This window comes from Triturus cristatus, chromosome 9 (genome assembly GCF_964204655.1).
Source record: "Triturus cristatus chromosome 9, aTriCri1.1, whole genome shotgun sequence".
Taxonomy (NCBI): Eukaryota; Metazoa; Chordata; class Amphibia; order Caudata; family Salamandridae; genus Triturus; species Triturus cristatus.
In genome coordinates, this window is record NC_140592.1 from 1,154,890,937 (window position 1) to 1,154,911,156 (window position 20,220).

At 51.1% G+C, this 20,220-nt stretch overlaps 1 protein-coding gene across 2 annotated transcripts in view; it reads right to left on the minus strand.

The window, feature by feature from the left end:
- The window catches only part of NUSAP1 (nucleolar and spindle associated protein 1), a 406,214-nt gene that overhangs the window by 217,506 nt on the left and 168,488 nt on the right, over positions 1–20,220 (minus strand). For both annotated transcript variants that reach the window (XM_085627119.1, XM_085627118.1), the window contains 3 exons: positions 20,053–20,165; positions 14,022–14,087; positions 13,716–13,900 (listed from right to left, as the gene is read on the minus strand). In XM_085627119.1, the coding sequence (XP_085483245.1) occupies positions 13,716–13,900; positions 14,022–14,087; positions 20,053–20,165 (364 nt within the window). The remainder of the gene's footprint in view (positions 1–13,715; positions 13,901–14,021; positions 14,088–20,052; positions 20,166–20,220) is intronic.

The window sequence follows — 20,220 nt, forward strand, 5'->3', positions numbered from 1 at the left end:
TTCTCCGACCCTGATCCACATCCACAGCAGAGCTGAGATCCGTGGAGGCGACGAGCGACGTGGGACCGGCTACCTGGGAAAAGTGGCTAGTAACTTCAAGCGCAGCTTCTGAGGCACCCTCGAAGTTGTGCACCGGGGATTGAGAAGCCCCAACCCCAAGCACCATCTGCACCGAAGATCAGCCCCCCACACTCCACGAGTCCTGCGTGGGGCCCTTCTGCATTTTCCTGCTTGCCGCGTCTGTCCGGTTGCTTGCCCGCTGGCTAGTGGCCTTTGTGACGACGCACCCTGAAATCTTCTGCGCTGGTTTGGCTCCTCCAGACTGGCTCCCGCTTCTCTGCAAAGAAGAAGCACCCCAGACCTTCCTGGTCTGCACCAGAAGCAAGTCCTCCGTTCTTCGTGGGTTCCGCTTGCCAAGGCTTGGTGAGTCCTAGTCCAACTTCGACGCCGCCGACAGCAAGAGCCTTCGTGGGACAGCTCGCCTCCTGGTCCTGGTCGTCCTCGACGCTTCCTGGTCCTCCTGGCTGCAGCGACAAGCTTCACCTTCACCTGCAATCTTCACGACATCGCCTGGTTCCTTCCTGGTATCACGTGGTCACTGGCTAGTGACCTTGACTCTGTCCCTTCTGCTTGCAGGTCTCCTCTCTTCTTGATCCCAGCCTTGGGATCCACCGGACACTCTTCACTGACTGCCTGTCAGCACCTTTCTTCAGGCATCCATAGGAGTCGACGACGAAAACCGACGCATCTTCACCCCTATGCACCCACAGCCTGTGGGCTAGGTAACTTGGGTACTCCGGTGCTCATCAGGATAGTGACTATCCTAGTGTCTAGTTTTCCAGTCTCGACTTCCTAGCTACTCCGGAAGTGTCCTAAATCTATCGTTTTCTAAACTGTACTATTGCTAGTGACTTTTACGCATTACGCGTGAGTGTTTCCACTCTGCACACGAATCCCGTGGGCCTCCCACGTCCTAACTAACGCTAGTGTAGTGTAGCCCCAGCGATTCCCTAGGCCTAGGCCTATTCTATTTCCGTGACAGTGGTCCTTATACCACTTACTTAGTATATGGTTTGCGTGGCCCCTAGGGCCTAACTGTATTACTTACCTGTGTGACTTAATGTATGCATAAATAAGACTGTGTTGTACTTGCCTCTAATCTCATAAAGAGTGCTGAGGGTTTGACTAGAATAAATACACTTTATTTTATATATATATCTGTTGTGGTGTCCTTTCATTTGGTATTCAAGGGATTATATATGGTATCACAGCTGGCTTCACATGCCATTCAGAGTTTAGCCTAAGACTGCTCTTGTCCATGCTACCACTAGGATAGCTGATCTATAAGGTTGACTTTACAACCAATCACCATAAGGGTATTTGGACTGATATAAGGTGTACACTAGAACTAGTGACATCATACATCAGGCCAACTTCTCACACTGAGTAGCTCGGGATACCAGTACCTTCGCGCCCAGTCCGGAGCCACCAAGATGACTTGGGCCCGGTCGCGCCTGATCTTCTTCAGCACTCTGGGCAGAAGTGGTATAGGCGGAAAGGCGTACAACAGACCGCAACTCTACTCGTGACGAAAAGCGTCGCCGAGCGAGTGCCGCCTTGGAAATTCCAACGCGCAGAACTGCTGACATTGCGCGTTCTCTTCGGTGGCGAATAGATCTAACCAAGGCTCTCCCCACTGCTGAAAGAGACCTTGCGCCACTTCGGAGTTCAGACGCCATTCGTGATCCATCATGCACCGGCGGCTGAGTTCGTCTGCTCTGGCGTTCAGAGAGCCCGCCAGATGTTGAACCACTAGGGTGACGCCCTGGTGTTCCAGCCACGTCCAGAGGCGCAGAGCCTCCTGACAAAGGGTCCACGACCCCACCCCGCCCTGTTTGTTGCAATACCACATGGCGGTGGTGTTGTCCGTGAACACCTGCACGACACTTCCCCGGACAGAGGGAAGGAAGGCTTTCAGTGCAAGTCGGATCGCTCTCAGCTCCAACAAGTTGATGTGGAGGCGAGACTCCGCCGGAGACCAGAGGCCTCTGATCTCCGCCTCTCCCATATGGCCACCCCATCCCAGGAGGGACGCATCCGTCACTACGACATGCTCCGGTTGGGGAAGGGAGAGGCTCTTGCCCATGACCCAATCGCGGTCCGTGAGCCACCACTGCAACTGCTGTGCAGTGCCCTCCGAGATCAAGACATGGTCGGACTGGTTGCCGTGATGCTGGGCCCACTGAAACTTCAGGTCCCACTGCAGAGCCCGCATGCGCCGCCTGGCGTGATGCACTAGTAGGATGCAGGAGGCCATCAGCCCCAGAAGCCGCAACACTAGCCTGACCGAAACCCAGGATAGAGGCCGAAAGATGGGAATCAGGGCAATGTATATCCCGGACCCGCTGTTCCGGTGGATGAACCCGGAACTGCGCCGAATCGAGAACCGCTCCGATGAAGAGGAGCTTCTGAGAGGGGCTCAGGTGTGACTTCGGCACGTTGATGGAAAACCCCAGTAAATGCAGGAGATCAGCCGTAGTCTGGAGGTGGGAGACGACTGCCTGGGGCGAGCCCGCCTTCAACAACCAGTCGTCGAGATCGGGGAAGACTGGAACCCCTGATCTGCGCAGATGAGCTGCGACCACCGCCATCACTTTCGTGAACACCCGAGGGGCACTGGTAAGGCCGAAGGGGAGCACGGTGAACTGAAAGTGCTCCTGACCCACCGTGAACCGCAGGTAACGCCGGTGGGCCGGCAGGACGGGGATGTGGAAATATGCGTCCTGCAAGTCCAACGCTACCATCCAGTCTCCAGGGTCGAGGGCAGCTAGAACCTGAGCCAAAGTCAACATTTTGAACCGTTCCTTCCGGAAGAAGGCATTGACGTTCCGGAGGTCCAAGATAGGGCGTAGGCCCCCTTTGCCCTTCTTGGGAACCAGAAAGTAGTGGGAATAACAACCACGACCTACTTCTGGGCTCGGAACGCGCTCGACGGCCTCTTTGGCCAAGAGGGCCAAAACTTCCTTGTGGAGAAGATTCAAATGATCCCCCGAGATACGGTAGTGCTGCGGTGGCATGGCTGGAGGGGTCGTCTCGAAGGGGAGGGAGTAGCCCCTTCGGACGATTTGCAGCACCCACCTGTCCGACGTGATGGACCGCCAGTGGAGCAGGTGATGGCGAACTCTGCCGCCCACTGGCGTGGAATGGGCCTGAAAGCTCGGACTAGGAAGGTTTTGAGGCGGATGCTGCCGGGGTGGATGTGGACTGACCTCGTCGTCCTCCAGAACCGCCTCGGCGGACACCACGTCCGCGACCGCGCGCAGGTTGATTCTGCGGCTGGTGGCTAGGCGTACGTGAGGAGGCACCCCTTCCTTGGCCACGAAAGGGGCGAAAGGCGGAAGTGTGCGACCGCAGGCCGAGAGGCCCAAGGACTTGGCCGTAGCCCGGGAGTCCTTAAAGCGATTCAGCGCACTGTCCGCTTTCTCGCCGAAAAGGAGAGTGCCATCAAAGGGCATGTCCATGAGAGAGCTCTGGACATCACCCGAAAATGACGTGGACCGCAGCCAGGCGTGACGTCTAAGCGCCACTGAGGTAGAAATCGCCCTACCCAGCGAGTCGGTGGTGTCAAGCCCACATCTTATAGCATGTCGCGCGGCATCCCTCCCATCGGCCAGAGCCTGGGTAAGTCGTGTCCGGACCTCCTCCGGACACAGGGGCAGCACGTCCTCCACCGCATCCCACAGAGAGTGGGAATAACGGTCCAAGAGACAAGCGGTGTTCAAAGACCGCAGGCCCAAACTAAGGGAAGAGAACAGTTTCTTGCCAAACTGCTCCAGTCTCTTGGAATCCCGGTCAGGCGGGGCGGTCGGGAAAGAGGATTGGGAGGTGGAGGCCTGGATAACCAGGCTCTCAGGGGTAGGGTGTTGGGACAGAAAACTGGGGTCGCCCGGAGCAGGGCGGTGGCGCCTGGCGACGTTCCTGTCCACAGGAGGAACTGTGGCGGGCTTGGACCAGGTACCCTGTAGAACGTCAGTGAGGGCCTCATTGAATGGCAGCAGAGGCTCAGTGGAGCTTGCTGCAGACTGAAGCACCTCAGTGAGGACGTTCGTCCTCACAGCCACGGCAGGCAGCTCGAGCCCAAGGGCTGCGGCCGCCTTGCGCAGCACCACAGAGAAAGCAGCACCCTCCTCCGAAGCCACAGTCGGAGGAGAGATGAATCCAGTGTCTGGCGAGGTATCCAGACCACTGGCCTCCCCCAGTTCATCTGCCCAGTCCTGGGACAGTTGGGCCTGAGCGGCCATCGGATCCCTCCCAGTAGTCCCCATCATCCGACTCCTGGTGTAGAGGAGAAAGTAACGGAGCCGGGCGGTAGACAAAATGTGTCTCTAGCGGGGTCGATCTCGGCGTCCATCGACGCCGGACCGGCGCCGGGCCCAGACCGGGACTGAACTGGGGCACGACGTCGAGCGGAGTCGGCGTCGGGGGTGGACCCGGAGTCGACGGAGGAGGCGTGACAAGGTAGACCGGCGTCGACGGGGACTCGAGAAAAAGGGTCCCTCGGGCGCTTGCGGCGTCGAGGCCGGAGCCGTCGACGGCGCCGGGGCCGGAGCCACCGGCAGGCAAGGCAGCCCAGTCGGGTCCGCGGGGCCCGAAGGCGCGCCAGCGGGCGCCGACGGCGGAGCCAGGTTCCTCATGGCCGAGAGGAAGGCACTGACTTCCGCCGGCGTCGCGTTAGTCCCAGGGACCGGAGGGTATGGGGACGGGCGCGGCGCCAGCGGCTCCGCCGGAGCCGCGGGGGTGGAACCACCCTGACCCTCGACCGAGTCGCGCGACCGGCGAGGGGAGTCCGAAGAGCGATGTCGCCTCTTGGACTTCTTGGAATGCTTCGACTTACCCGAAGACTTGGATCCCGACGACCGATGGTGACGTCGGCCGAGTGGCGAATCTCGGGAATCTTACGGGACTGCTCCCGTCTAGCCTTCGAGGTCAGGGCCTTGCAGTCCGAACACGACTCCGCGTCATGATCGAGGCCCAAGCAGTAAAGACACCGGCGGTGATGGTCCGTAACCGACATCAATCGGCTACAGTCCGTACAGGCTTTAAACCCAGGCATCCTACCGGCACCGGTGTCGAGACACGATCAAAAAGGATCAAAAAAGTTAGTCAAAAATTGACTAAAGGGGTAGCTCTCCCGGATCTGCGCTTACTGGCGCGGAAAAAAGAAGAACTGACGTCAGCGCGCGAGGGCGGCGTCTAAGTACTCCGACGACGTCATCCCGGCGCACGACGCCGACGACGGACGCGGAGCCGCAGACGACGCCTAGCGACGCGGTAGGGGTATTGCGGACGAAAAATCTTCCAGATCCAGTCTGACGCCTGGGGATATTCTAAGGTGAGGAATCTAACTAACGTGTTTCTTTCAGATATGCCCCTACAATATTAGGGTTCATTTCTTAATATTGTAAGTGCCAAGGGAGCCATGCAAAGTACATGGGCTGGAAACTCGAAAACTTGAGTTCCACAGCACCATGATGGCTTGACTGAACAAAGGTCTGTTTGGTACCAAACTACTCCTCAATAAATCTACATTGATGTCAGTGAGATTTATAGTACCATGTACTCAGAGGATACCTTCGAGGTGATCCCTGAAAACGAATAGTTTCTTACCTGTCGGTGTAGTTTTGCAGCTTGAAGATCTTTCTGGATTCACTATGCTGTGCATTATTCCGCGATCTTGTTGTTGGGTCCGGATTCGTAGTCTTTTCTTTGTTTTTTTTTTTTTTTTGTAGCCCAGGTGGGCGGCGACGACCCACCATTTGGTGCACCTCCCGTGACGTCGTCGTGCTTCCTGCGGAAGTCCCACCTTTGGGGCGCCATCTTCGGGTTCTTTTTTCCTTTCCCTTTTTTTTTTTTTTTTTTAAAAAAACCTAGGCGATTGATTAATCTTTCTAGTCCATTTTTCTGTACGTTTTCATTCCTTTTGATCTTTTCCATTTTACCCCCTCTTCCTCCAGCCTCATCTTCCTGGCGGAGGTGGGTGGGTTCGCTAGTGAATCCAGAAAGATCTTCAAGCTGCAAAACTACACCGACAGGTAAGAAACTATTCGTTTTGCAGCGTGAATCTTTCTGGATTCACTATGCTGTGCATAGACTTTGTAGCGGTTTTCCTAATTTTGTGGCGGCTGGGTGGAAGATGAGCGTTGGTCGTTGAAAATGTGTTGAAGCACCTTCTGTCCAACCTGTGCTTCCTTGTTCATCTGAATGTCCACGCAGTAGTGTTTCGTGAACGTGTGCACAGATGCCCAAGTTGCCGCGAGACAAATGTCCTGGATGGGCGTGTTCGCCAGGAAGGCAACGGTGGCCCCCTTCTTCCTTGTGGAGTGAGCCTGAGGCCCTTCCGCTAGCTCCTGTCCAGCCTGTTTGTGGCAGAATTGAATAGTGAGGGCAATCCATCTAGCGATGGTGCCCTTAGTCACTGGCCTACCCATGAAGCTAGTGGCGAAGGACACAAACAGCTGCTTCGACTTCCTGAGATCCTTGGTTCTCTCAATGTAGTGCATCACCGCTCTTCTTGCGTCGAGGGTGTGCAGGGCCTTTTCTGCGTTTGAAGTCGGGTTTTGGAAGAAACTTGGTATCTGAATACTCTGATTCATGTGGAACGCCGACACCACCTTGGGCATGAAGTGTGGGTCCGTCCTTAGGACTACCCTGACCTTGTGAATCTGAATGTAGGGTTCCTGTAGTGTTAGTGCTTGAAGCTCGCTCACTCTGCATAGTGAGGTGATGGCCACTAGAAAGGCCGTTTTCATCGTCAACATTTGTAGTGTGGCCTTGTGAATGGGTTCAAACGGTGCCTTCATGAGCTCCGTCAGAACTACGTTTAGATTCCATGCCGGCGGCGGCAACCTTTTCGGAGGGGCCATTCTTTTTGCTCCTTCCATGAATCTCTTCACCACCTGCGAAGTGAAGAAACTTCCACCCTTCTCACCTCTGGTGTATGCAACGATCGCCGCTAGGTGTACCCTTAGGGAGCTCGAGCAGAGGTTACTCTTTAGAAGGTGTGTGAGGTACCTCAGTACTGTTGAGTCTCTTGTCATTCTGTTTTGCAGGCCCTTCTTCCTGCACCACACAGTGAACCTCTTCCATTTTGCGCTGTAGAATTTGAGTAGTTGGTTTCCTTGCCTCCCGTAGCACTCGCATAGTGCTCGGCGGCAATCTTAGGTGTGCGAACTCTAGGTCTTCAGGAGCCATGCCGCCAGGTTGAGGGTCTCTGGCTCCGGATGCAGGACCTCTCCGTTTTGCATTGAGAGCAGGTCCTTTCTCCTCTCGAACCTGTATGGATTGCCTTGCGCCATTTCTTGAATTTGTGAGAACCATGTCTGCCTTGCCCACTGCGGAGCCACTAGGATCAGAGTCATGTTGCTGGTTCTGCACTTGTCGAGCACTCTGTGCAACAGGGGTATCGGTGGAAAGGCGTAGGCAAATGTCCTCGACGAGCTTATCCATAGGGCATTTCCCTGGGATTGCTGATCTGGTTGCCTGGACGCGAAGCTTTGGCATTTTGCATTTTGGCGTGTTGCAAATAGGTCTATTGTGGGAGTTCCCCATCTACGGAAAAGCTTCTCAGTTTCCTGGCCATTGAGCTCCCACTCGTGCGATGCCGAGGTCTGCCTGCTTAGCCAGTCTGCCTCCACATTGTCCTTCCCCGGTAGGTGAATTGCCAGTAGATCTATCCTGAGAGGTATGGCCCATCTCCAAATCTCCTGAGCCAGCGAGGAGAGAGGGAACGACTGTGTCCCCCCCTGTTTGTTGATGTAGAACATTGCCGTGGTGTTGTCCGTTTGAACCAACACCCTCTGGTTGTACAGGTGCCTCTGGAATGCCTTCAAGGCTAGCAGGATTGTTTTCAACTCGAGGTAATTGATATGGCGAACCGCATCTGCTGGAGCCCACAGACCACTCACTCTGAGGTTGTCCATGTGCGCTCCCCACCCCTTTTGCGATGCGTCTGTGGTAATGGTCATTGTTGGGTTTGGTGGTGTCAGGCTTCTCTCTGCTGTCATGTTGTCTCTGTTCCACCAAGTTATCTCCTCCTGCACTGCGTGCGTAACAACCACTAGATCCTCCCAACTTCCGTTTGCTTGTGACCATTGCTGTTGTAGCCATTCCTGGAATGGTCTCATGTGCAGGCGTACATTCGGCACCAGCTGGATACACGACGCCATCATCCCCATCATCTTGCTCACTGACCTCACCGTCAGAGCTCGCCCCTTCTGGTAGAGCCGCGTCTCCTTCAGCAGGGCATCTGTCCTCCTGTCGCTGGCACCACTGTACCGTTCAGGGAGTTGATTTTTGCCCCCAGGAAAATCTTCACCTGCTCCGGTTCCAGTGATGACTTCCCCCAGTGAATCGAGAACCCCAGATTCGTGAGTGTCTGTTACGCGTTTTGCGTGCCTCTCGCACTTCTCGCGTGAGTTTGCCTTGACCAGCCAGTCGTCTAAGTAGGGGTAGACGTGTATTCCCTGCCTTCATAGGTGGGCCGCAACCGCCGACAGGCATTTTGTAAAAACCCTTGGCGCCGATTTTAATCCGAAGGCCAGGGTTGTGAACTGGTAGTGTTCCTGGTCGATGTTGAACCTTAAAAGGCCCTTGTGTCTTCTGTTTATTGGGATGTGCAGGTAGGCATCCTTGAGGTCCACGGTGACCATGAAGTCCCCGTCTCTTATTTGGGGCAGTACCTCCTGCAGCGAAGTCATTTTGAACCTTTGCGTCCTGATGAACTTGTTTAGGTACGCAGGTCCAGGATGGGTCTGAGGTTTCCGTCTACTTTCGGGACCACGAAGTAGTTTGAGTAGACCCCCCTTGTTGCGTTCTCTGAACGGCACTGCCTCTATGGCTCTCTTTTCTAGAAGTTTCCGTGTTTCTTCTCTGAGTAGGTCCAGATCTTGAGCCGATCTCTGCCTTCCCTTTGGCTTTCTGTTTGGCGTTTTTTTCTCCAACTCTACGCAGTATCCGTACTGCATTATGTTCAGTATCCACTTGTCTGTGGTTATACGCCGCCACTCCTGAAGGTAGAACCTCAGTCTTCCGCCTACTGGTGTAGTATGCTCGTAGGCCTTTGATCCTTCTCTCCCCCCCGATGTTACTGATTCGCGCCTCACCCTTGGGGGCAAGTCGAGGGTAGGCGTCCTCTTGCGTGCTGAGTCACTTTGATGAGGGCTGGTCACCCCCTCTCCTCCTCTGGCCACGTCCGTTCCCTCTCCCGCGAAAGGACTGGCCCCGAGGTTGGTACTGCCAGTTTTGCTTCTGTTGACCTTGTCCGTGACTTTCACCCTGCTAACCCTGCTGGAACGTCTGGTGCGACGGCCCCTGCTGGCTTCCTCCCCTACCGTAGGGTCTCCTCGAGGGATTGCCTCGCCTCATTCCCCTCAGCTGTAGGGCCCCCATGGACCTCGCCGTTTCGTTTTCTTTTTTCAGCTGGGTGAGCTTCTCGTCTACTGTTGCTCCGAACAGTGTCTCTCCGTTGAAGGGGGTGACAAGGATGTTGTTCTGCACCTCCGGTTTGAATCCCGAGATTCTTAGCCATGCATGCCTTCTCTCGGTGACCCCTATGGCCAGGAGTCTTGCTGAAGTCTCTGCACCGTTCAACGCCGTCTTTATACAGGAGTTGGTGATGTTTTTGCCTTCGTCTACCTGGTGTGAGGCTCTCTGGCGGTATTCCTCGGGGAGGTGCTTTACTAGCTCCCCCATCTCGTCCCAGTGCTGGTACTGGTGTCTATTGAGGAGTGCATTGGAATTCGCCATGCGCCAGTGCATTGCGGCGTTCCTCTCGACTTTTCTTCCTGTGAGGTCTATCCTCCTGCTCTCTTTATCAGGTGGTGGGCCCGAAGTTGCTGGTACGTTGGCCCTTCTCCTGGCCGTGGAAGCTATGATGGAGTCGGCGGTCACGCTACCTTTGATGTAAGGGGGGTCCATGGAAGAGTGCTTATACTTCTTCTCTGTCCTGGGCGTGATCGACCGGCAGGTCGCTGGTTCCTTGAAGGCTTCTCTCCCCTGATTCATCACACTTTGTAGCATGGGGAGGAACTGGCTCCTTGTCTGGATGGGGAGCAGGGTCTCGAGGAGAAAATAGGCTTTCGGCTTCTCCTCGTCGAGTTTGACGCCAAAGGCTGTCGCTGCGCTCCTGACCACCATATTGTATACCCCGATGTCGTCGGGTGGCGAAAGCCTCGAAGGGTACGTGTCCACGGGCTCCTCCGGGTTTTCGGTGTCGAGATCCTGCCATTCGATGTCGTGGCTGGTAGATGGCGCCGAGCCGTAGAACGACTGCTGGTCTTCTTCCTCGGCTTCTCCGTCATAATCGGTCTCGTCTTCCTCTTCGAGATCCCTTGTTAGGCCCTCGGTGTCGAATTCGTCCTTGACCTCGACGACGTCCGTCGATGAAACCGTTGGAATCTTGAATTCCTTCATCTTGGCGTCGAACTCCTTCTTCCTTAGAAGGATGTTCTCCATTTCGGCCTCGAGCCGCCTCTTCTTTTTCTCCATCTCGGAGATGCTTTCGACGTCGACCGCGGGTCTTTGACGAAACTTGCGTCGACGTCGACCGTTCTTTCTGCGTCGATCGCCCCGTTTCCTGGGTTGTCTTCGACGACCCTTGCTTTTCGGCGTCTTTCGGCACCAGAGAGTCCTTTTCGAAGGATCCGCTCGGCCTTTTGTCCATGGTTCCCCCTTTGGTCGGTGAAATTTTCGGCGCCGGGGCTCCCTTCGTGGACTTAGACTCTGATTTTCTCGAGTCACCCTCGTGTTTGAGGTACTTTCTGTTTTGCGCTCGACGATTCTCTTACCTAGTCTTCTTTTTTCTTGTCGGTCTCTACGACCGTGAAGTTTTCGGCTGTCTCGGCGACGTTGTCCTCGTCGTCCGTGGAGAGGCCCAGATCGTAGAGCGACGGGGCCTTACCCTTGCCATCCATGCTGGCGTTGGCTCTTCTCTGCCGATCTCTCACCCGGAGCGTCTTCGGCGCGAAGGCTGAGCAGGCGTTGCAGTTCTTACTCTGGTGTTCGATCGGTAGGCAGAGGTTGCAGACCGGATGCTGGTCCTTCTGCGCGAACTTGTGGTGGCAGTTTGGGCAGAACTTGAATGGCGTCTTGTCCATTGCGCTCAGGGCCTCTGAGTGCGCATTCTCCAAGGTCGTCGAAGAAAAAGGCGCTGAACCTACTTTCTTCGCGCTCCTGATGAAATCTCTTCCTTTCCTGTGATATCTTCTTAGTATTTATCGACGAAACTCGCTTTTCTTTCTTCTTCCTTCGATTGTAATTCTGGAGCTCCCCGATGACGATCCAGACCCAACGGCGGAAAAAAGAATCTGAAGATGGCGCCCCAAAGATGGGACTTCCGCAGGAAGCACGACGACGTCACGGGAGGTGCACCAAATGGTGGGTCGTCGCCGCCCACCTGGGCTACAAAAAAAAAAAAAAAAACAAAGAAAAGACTACGAATCCGGACCCAACCACAAGATCGCAGAATAATGCACAGCATAGTGAATCCAGAAAGATTCACGCTGCAAAACCTATCAACCCTGCTGTGGTCCCTGACCATCTGTCACCCCTTCTCCCCCAGGATGGGCCAGTGCTCGAAGAGGGAAACCCTCAAATCAGGGCCAAGACTATGCCCTCCACCCCCCACAGGAGAGTGGCATAAGAGAGTGTAGTCACCTCAGGTAAGGTGCCCATTGGCCATACCTATGAATCCCCTAAAACACCCCTACATTTAGTATTTAGGTGGCTCCCACAGACCTGGATACTAGATCCGCGACGACCTGAGAAGAAAAAAATACATCGCTGCAGAGAAGACTGAAGACGACGAACACCTTGGCCCCAGCCCTACTGGCCTGACTACACCATCTACAAACCGTCTTGCAGCCAGCAACCTTTGAAACCCTGGGAGGACTGCTGCCTTCGAAAAAGACTCCAATCTCCCGTGGACAGCGGACCGGTCTAGACAAAACCTACTCCAAGGGACTCCGGATCAAGGGTCTGCATCTCCTGCCCACTATGCACCCAACGCCCACAGCCAGAGTCTAAGTCACTCACCTGTGTAGTGAAGTTTACCCAGAGATCCTGACATAGTCCAGCGTTACCTTACCTCTCCTAATCTCCACAACGACGTCTGCAGTGTTAATCCAGCGGCTTAACCCCGACCGGCTCAGGTAAGAAGACTCAGATGTCAAAAGGCACCCCTGCACCCAGAGACCCTGGGCCTGGGCAAGCTGAAACAACGGTGGCCTCATGACCCCCTACATCTTCACTTGCCTTGGCTGTCATTGGTCTCCCTTCTGCAACCTCTGGTGCAACGACTGCAGTCAGTTTGCTGAAAGAAAAATCTCCATAGAAAAGCATTAGTGTCCGGCGCAGTTTTCGCACCCTGCACCCAGCCGCCCATGTAATGTATGTTTGGTGCTGCCTTGTGAACCCCTCCCTGTGCTGGTGCTAACTCCCAAAGCTTGGCCCCGGCAACCGATTTACCTACCTGCAAGCAGGTTGGCTCCAGGCACCCCCAGTCTCCATTGAAAAGCATTGGGCCGAACTCCAATTTTGACCTCTGCACCTGGCCGACCCTGTGGTGGTTCAGTTTTGGTACTCACCTGACCCTTGCGGACTTTGTCCCGAAGACATGAATTGTAAGTGCATTACTTACCTGTTTAACTACCATATTGTTATCCCCTTAGGATAACATTGCACTGTTCTGAAAAGTTTTCTAGTGTCAAATTTTCAAAGTGAAAAGTATTTTTATTTAAAAGCGTACTTGCTTTATTATGAAGATCTTGGTCTTAAAAGTAAATACAAAGTATATTTTTCTGAAATCGGTCTGGGTGCTTAAAAAAAAAAATATATATATAAAATAAAAACTTACCTTGCCGCTGCCGCCGGGTCCCGCATCTTCTCTCCTGCTGCATCTGACTCCAGGTCAGAACAGGAAGCAGGCAACCAAGCTCCCACTCCTAAGCCAATGGAGCGTTGTGATTGGTCTGAGTGCCGTGGCACAGCACTCAGCCAGGGACTGTATGGGTGGGAAGTTCTCCATGCAGACTGCAATGCAGCCTACATGGAGGACACAGGAACGCGCATGACCCAGAGGGCCGACAAAAGAGTAATTGCGCACAGGAGTGTCTACCACTCCTCCCCTGCAGCTCCGCCCTGCCCTCTCACGCACTGCTGCAGCAGGAGGAAAAAATAAAATGATAACATTCTGTTATCATTTTATTTTACCTTTCTTTCTGCTCCTGGCAGTGGGACGACACTCCTCCGCCTTAGCGGAGGAGCTGCCACTGCTCAAGGGAGAAGTAATGGAAAAAGAGAAATCGCAAAGCTACCATTGAGAAAAAGAAAAACACCATCTATAAACAGAAAAAAACCAAAAATACCATCTGTTGGAAAAATGTGTTAACACAAGTAAATAATCAATACAATGTCTAAACAGCATGATCAACTACATAGTTGTTGAATGCTGTATTTTTATCCAAACAGAAAGTGAAATGGTGATGGGTATTTAGGTTTTTATACAAATCATGGGGGTTTAAGGAGCATCATGCTGAGAGGCTTAGTATAACCTAAGCTACTTAAAGTACCACAGGAGCCTTACTATGAAAAATACTGTGCTACATAAACACTTAGAAACAAAAGTATACTTTGCTCATAACTAAACTTGAATATCATACCGGACATTCATTTTGGATGATGACAAGACGGAAGGTTTGAAAGTGGCTTTCTCCGTTAAGAGGTTCAAATTTGCGAGATTTACTGAGGTGCGTGGAGAGCGTCTTTGGCTGGCTGGTGTCCCAATAATAGAATGTCTGTTCTTTGGAGGCACTGGGCTAAAAAGTGCCACACTGTTTCCACTTTTCTATGGAGAAAAGAGGGAAGAGAAAAGCAACTTAGTACGAGATGGAAGGTCATACCTATGATACAGTTAGGCTAAGTCATAATTTGACAATTTGTAACTACAACCAGGGTTTGTTTTATACCTTTAAATTGCTGACAGATAATTTTTTGCCACCTTGTTTAAGAACAGTTTTCTTATCTGCTAACATCTGGAAAAATAAAATATGAGAAAGAAGAAATAATTTAACATATGCATCTATAATCCATCAAAATTCTAAAAAATACAAGACATAATTGTACCCACATGAACTGAGCATTAATTAAATAAATGTTTGGGCCAAGAGAGGAATACATCTGCTAGGGTGAAAGAATGCATATCTATGGGGATAAAACATATGTAGAAAGAGGAGCAAAGGATTCAGAAAGAAACAAAGACCTCTGGTATTATCGAATTACAACTGCATAACATGAGACATTTGGTTATCTTAAATAAGGTTGACAAACCAAAACCTTTTTTCCTGCAGTTTTTGTATTACATAATTCCAACCTCTTGCATAAACTGTCACTTTGGGGATTAATGGGGTTAATTTCTGATTCTACCTATGTAACAACAGGTTGCATCACAAACTGCACATTTGCACAGGGGATTGCAAAACAACCTACCTAAGGAAAATTAAATAGGCAGTTTGTGATCTGCAAACCACTTAAGAATAGCTGAAAATGCAGAGGTGGTAATCCACAAGGGATAGCAAACTATTACCCCTGTATTTGCTTCGCAAAACAGCAAACTTTAAAAAGCAGTGCTTCATACAGGTACCGCAATATAGGCTCAGGTAGTGAATGCACCTTTCACCTACATTTCCCCTGCCATTACACTACATAACAGTTCTTAGAACTGACCTTTCACCGAATTACGGTTATGCCTATATGACATGGGGTTTTCGGCGAAAACTAGCCTCACTCATTATGCATGAGGATTCTTGGAATCCCAGCAGGACCACCATCTCCTGCATAATAACTATGTATGAGGGTCATTCCTTTAGTCATCCTAGTCAGACATGACACAGCAAGGTATATCCCTTGAGGGTACTGGTTTGGGTATATAAACACCATATCTTTGCTGAGACAGAGGAGAAAAAGGATTTCCATGCTGACAGGAGACGCTGAGGTTCCTGCACGCGGACACTGCAGCTCGCAGTGGTCTGACATCCCTCGCAGGGTGTCCATCTCAAGACCAAGACGGGGTCCCACAGTCTCTCAAATCAGGTAATGGGGTTGGCTCTATCGTAGGGGGATTCTTGGCTCTACACCTTCATACATGCTAGGTAAACTTACGTACATCTAGTTAGGGCTGCATTGTAGGAGTACGCAATATTACATCATGTATTTTTTAGAATTGCCTGTCTTCAATGTTTTAGCACTATGGTAGGAATCTAACATCCTTTTACTCTATTGGGGCTGACAATCCTACATCCGTTTCTGTCTAATGGTTGTTTCAGCACACCTATTTTACATTAGAATGACCCTGGTTCAATAAATGCTTATTGAAAAATATGTCCCCACCGTTTATTCTGTGTATTCCTCTGAGACGAAGAGAGCACAAGTGACTGAGCGAAGTACTGTACTGTTTCCACGATCCCTGACGGGACAGAGTTGTCATGCTCGATAGTTGCCACAAACTATTCTCCCCTTGGTAAGAGGGGTTTATAGTGGCACTGTGAGCTAGCCGGTATACGGTCTAACATACCCGGTAAGGGTGTCTGAAATCACGTCTGTACAGCAATACCGCAGTGTATGTTGTCGAAACACACAGATCCTATAGAGGTTTATAGGAACTACACGACAGCAGCCCATGTTCATTCACGAGACAGAGGCAGCATTAAGAAAAATACATTTCGTGTTGGGGGTAGCATATGGCATCCATTGAATCTGCAAAATAGACATCTTGTAGGTCTGCATATACTAGCCTCTCATATTCACTTAACACCTCCAAAAGTGACCATATAAAAAGTTTCCACTTTGGAGAACTTTTTTCAAGTCGTAAACAACACTCAGGACTGGCTCAATACCCCAGCTGAATACCTTCTCTGTTTCTAGCAGACTGCATATGAATGTCTCCATTCTGAAGAACTACAGAGAACATCCATTCCCCTTTGTTGAATCTGAGAATGGAGTTTATATATTAAAATGTGTTTCTTTATTTACTTGTTCTCAAACCCACAATATTTCTATCTTATTTTTCTTTTCTTAAGCAGTATTTTGAGTCAAGGCCTGTGTCCTTGTTTGTACTCCAGATCAACTCCACAGCTGTTTTCATTTAAAGAGTTCCTACTTCCTTTTGGAGTTGTTTCATATGCCGATTGTAGGGAGCAGGCTCTGTATATGGTATGCCGACTAGGTGGTTATACTGCGCACAGAGTCCAGGGGTTCCCTAAAAGTGTACAGGGCTCAATGTAAAACCCACAGTGCTCTATTAGTGGTAGTGTGGACAGTAATCAATAATGGACACACGAGTTTAGAAGAAGATCCAGATCAATTCTAGAAAAATATGCCTCGTTTGTTTTTTATTTTAAGACCAATATCTTTGCAATAAGATAAGTACGCGTTTAAATAAAAATACTTTTCATTTTCAAAAGTTGACACTTAGACTTCCGACTCCAGTCATCAGGGCCAAATGTCAGCAGGAGTCAGGTGTGTACCAAAACTGAACCACCAGTGGCACTGGGGCAACTGGGTACAGAGCTCAAAGTCGCAGTTCGGCCTAATGCTTTTCAATGGAGACTTGGGTTGCCTGGAGCCACACTGCTTGCAGGTAAGTGGATCGGTTTCAGGGGCCAAGTTTTGGGGAATAGCACAAGCACAGGTGTGGCCACAAAGCAACACCAACCATACACCACCAGCGGCTGGGTGCAGGGTGCAAAATCAGTGTCTGGCACCCAGTACTTTTCAATGGAGTTCTCCTTTTGACAAACAGGCTGCATGCGTCACACCATAGGTTGCAAGAGGGAGACCAACGACAACAGAGGCGAGTATAGGTGTAAGGGATTGCAGGGGCACCGTTGGTTCAGCTCACCAAGGCCCAGGGGCTTCGATGTCGGAGTCTTCTGACCCGAGCCGGTCGCAGTCAGGCTGCATGTGTCGTCATGGAGCTCAGCAGCGGTCAGTCAACGCTGGACTCTAGGTCAGGATCGCTGGTGAGACTTCACTGGGTAGGTGGATACTCGCACTCAAGGGCGTCGGGTGCAGAGTAGACAGGGATCGCGGTTCCAGCTGGATCCTGAGCCCTTGCAGTGAACTTCTGGACAGGACTACTGTCAACAGGAGATTGGAGTCTTTTTCGAAGGCAACAACCCTCCCAGCATTTTTAGAGGACACTGTCTGCAAGGCAGGTTGCAGTTATGCAGAAGCTGGAGACAGGCTGTTAGGGCTGTGGCCAAGGCAGTCTTCTCTGCAGGGATGTCTTCTTTCTTCTTATGTCATCACAGATCTAGTTTCTAGGTCTGGGGTAGCCAACTAAATACTACATTTAGGAGGCGTTTTACAGGAGTGGTAGATAGGGCCAATGGGCACCTTACCTGGGGTGACTACACACTATTATGCCATCATCCTCCTGTGGGAGGGGCATAGACCTAGCCCTGACCGGAGGACGACCCTCATCCTAAAGATGGAGGGAACTGAAAAGTGTGCTCAACTTGGCCTCCTCCACCTGAGGGGTGGAATTGGCAAAGGTGGGCACACCTAGTCTGAGCTTTTCTGCCAGTTTTCCAACCCTAAGTGGCGATGTAGACAGAGGGCTGCCATCTGCTGCTGGGGTCGCATTACAAAGGCGGCAGGCCTTTGAAGCTTCTCCTTCGAGAAGTGGCCCAACCTGGGGGATGTAGGTGTGACACCTCTGCCCAAGATGTGCACTGTTTCTGGTCTCAGAAGGCAGAGGCTATCCGCCCAGCGGTCCACAACCTGTCTGTGTGTGGCAGGCTGCCTAAAGCCAGTCAGTGCCCGCACCAGGGTCGGTAGGTTTTCAGGGGCCACCTCTGAGGGGCCTTCGGAATACATGTTTCAATAAATCTCACACTGGTATCAGTGTAGATTTATTACAAGGAGCTGTTTGGTACCAAAAACTCCTACTTTCAGTAAAGCCATCATGGTGCTGGGGAACTCGAGCAGTTGAGTTTCTAGCCCATGTACTCCTTATGACTTCCCTGACACTTACAATACTTACAATACTTAAGAATGGACTTAAGTATTGTAGGGGCATATCTACTCATGCATATATGGCCTCACCTGTGATATAGTGTACCCTACCTTAGCGCTGCAAGGCCTGCTAGAGGGGTGGCTTACCTATATCAACAGGTAGTGTTGGCTGGCATGACACCCAGGCAGGGTGCCATTTCGACTGTCGTTTTTCACCTCACAAGGGCATGCAAGCTGCAAGGGCAGTGGCATGGTCATAGTGAGAGGGGGTCCCCAGAGACCCTCTTCAACTCCCAGGCCCTAGGTACCCAGGATACCAATTACTAGGGACTTACAGGGGGTAGAAGTACCATTTGGGGATTTGTTTCTAGGGAAGAAGCAATGGCACAGGGGACTTGGTTGGCAGGGACCCTGTGCACTACAATCGAAACCACATCAAATACTAGGCGAAAAGTGGGGGGCTAACCATGTTAAAAGAGGCACTTTCTCACACCCTACCTCAAGCTTTTCGCCACCACTGAAAATGTGCAATGGCTGAACTTTTGGACAGTGGAGTTTTAAAGGCATCTCTGCATCGGTCAACCCTTGTGCAATTTCTGAACAGTCCACTGTTTCCCTATGGAGGAAAACAATAATGCGATTACACAGGTAAGTATGCAACTTACAGTTCCAGTCTTAGCGACATAAGGTCAGCAAGGGTCAGGTGAGTACCAAAAGTGCACCACCAGCGTCACAGGGGCGGCCGGGTGCAAAGGTCAAAATCAGAGTTCGGTCCAATGCGTTTCAAAGGAGACTAGGGTGCTCGGAGCCATACTGCTTGCAGGTAGGTAAATCAGTTGCAGGGGCCAAGCTTTGGGATTAGGTTAAGCACAGGAGAGGCCACAAAGCAACACTAAACAAACACCACCAGCGGCATAGGGGCGGACGGGTGCAGAGTGCAATTTCAGCTCCGGTCGCCCAATGCTTCTCAAGGGAGACTTTGCCTTCAACAAACAAGCTGCAGACGACAAACTGGAAGTTGTAGGAGGGAGACCAATGACAGCAGAGGTAAGTAGAGATGTAGGGATTGATTCAGCTCATCAAGGCCCAGGGGCTTCAAGTGCAGGGGTGACTTTGATGTCAAGTCTTCTTACCGGGGCCGGTCACGGCCAGGGGGAGCCTCTAGATTCAGACGGCAGTTGTTGTCATGGAGTCTAGAAGGGGTCAGTCAATGCTGGACTGGAGGTCAAGATCGCGGAGGAACCTGTTCTGGGTTGGTGGTCCACCTGGACAAGGGCCGGAGGTGTCGGGTACAGAGTTTTGCCAGTCAGTATTGTTCTTCCCCTCTTTTTTGGTTAAACCTAATGTTTTCAGCTTGATTTCTTTTTTAACCAAGCTATTTTGTGTAACATTGAGCATTGTTGGATGTTTTATAGCATTTTGCATTTTTTTGCCGTTACCTTGAGAATGAAAGTAAAGTCCCTATTGCTTTTTTTGTTTGGTTTACTTTTGTTAAGTTTGAGAGCAGGGTGGCCAGTATCCATCAAGTTGTATTTCTTCAAAATGATCGTGCTGTACAATACAACATTCTAAGATGCATGACCCGGAAGACTGGTGGGTTTCCGTACACAGAACAAGTTGAAATTCTAAAAGCTACATTATAGTAGCAAAGACTCAGAGAGAACAAGATGTGGTAAAAGGAGACTTACAGTACCACTTTGTAGTGAAACACAGAAGGAACGGAAAGACTGGAAATCCATTGAGAGGCTACCAGTGGCAGAGGAGAAACAAAGTGCCACGAAGAATGTAAAATGCAAAATATTGTCCTGCTAAGACAGCAGTCTGGTTTCCCATTTTCGTACAGTAAAATATGGAGGACTAATATTTTTCTGGGAAAAGTAAGAAGGTGTGAATAAGAGGACAGGTAATGGGGTTCATCTTCTCTTCAATGAGAAAACTAAGACACGACAAATTAGAATAAATAATTCAGTTTTTCCATCTTACCTTGACCTCTTGGATTGAGTTGGCAATGGCATTAAGGCGTTCCTTCTTACGGTCCAAGTACTCATCCAACAAGGACATCTTCTCAAAATGAGATGCTTTCAATTTCTTTAGATCTACAAAAAATATTTATGCATATTATATATTTGTTTTAAATGAAGACACCATTGT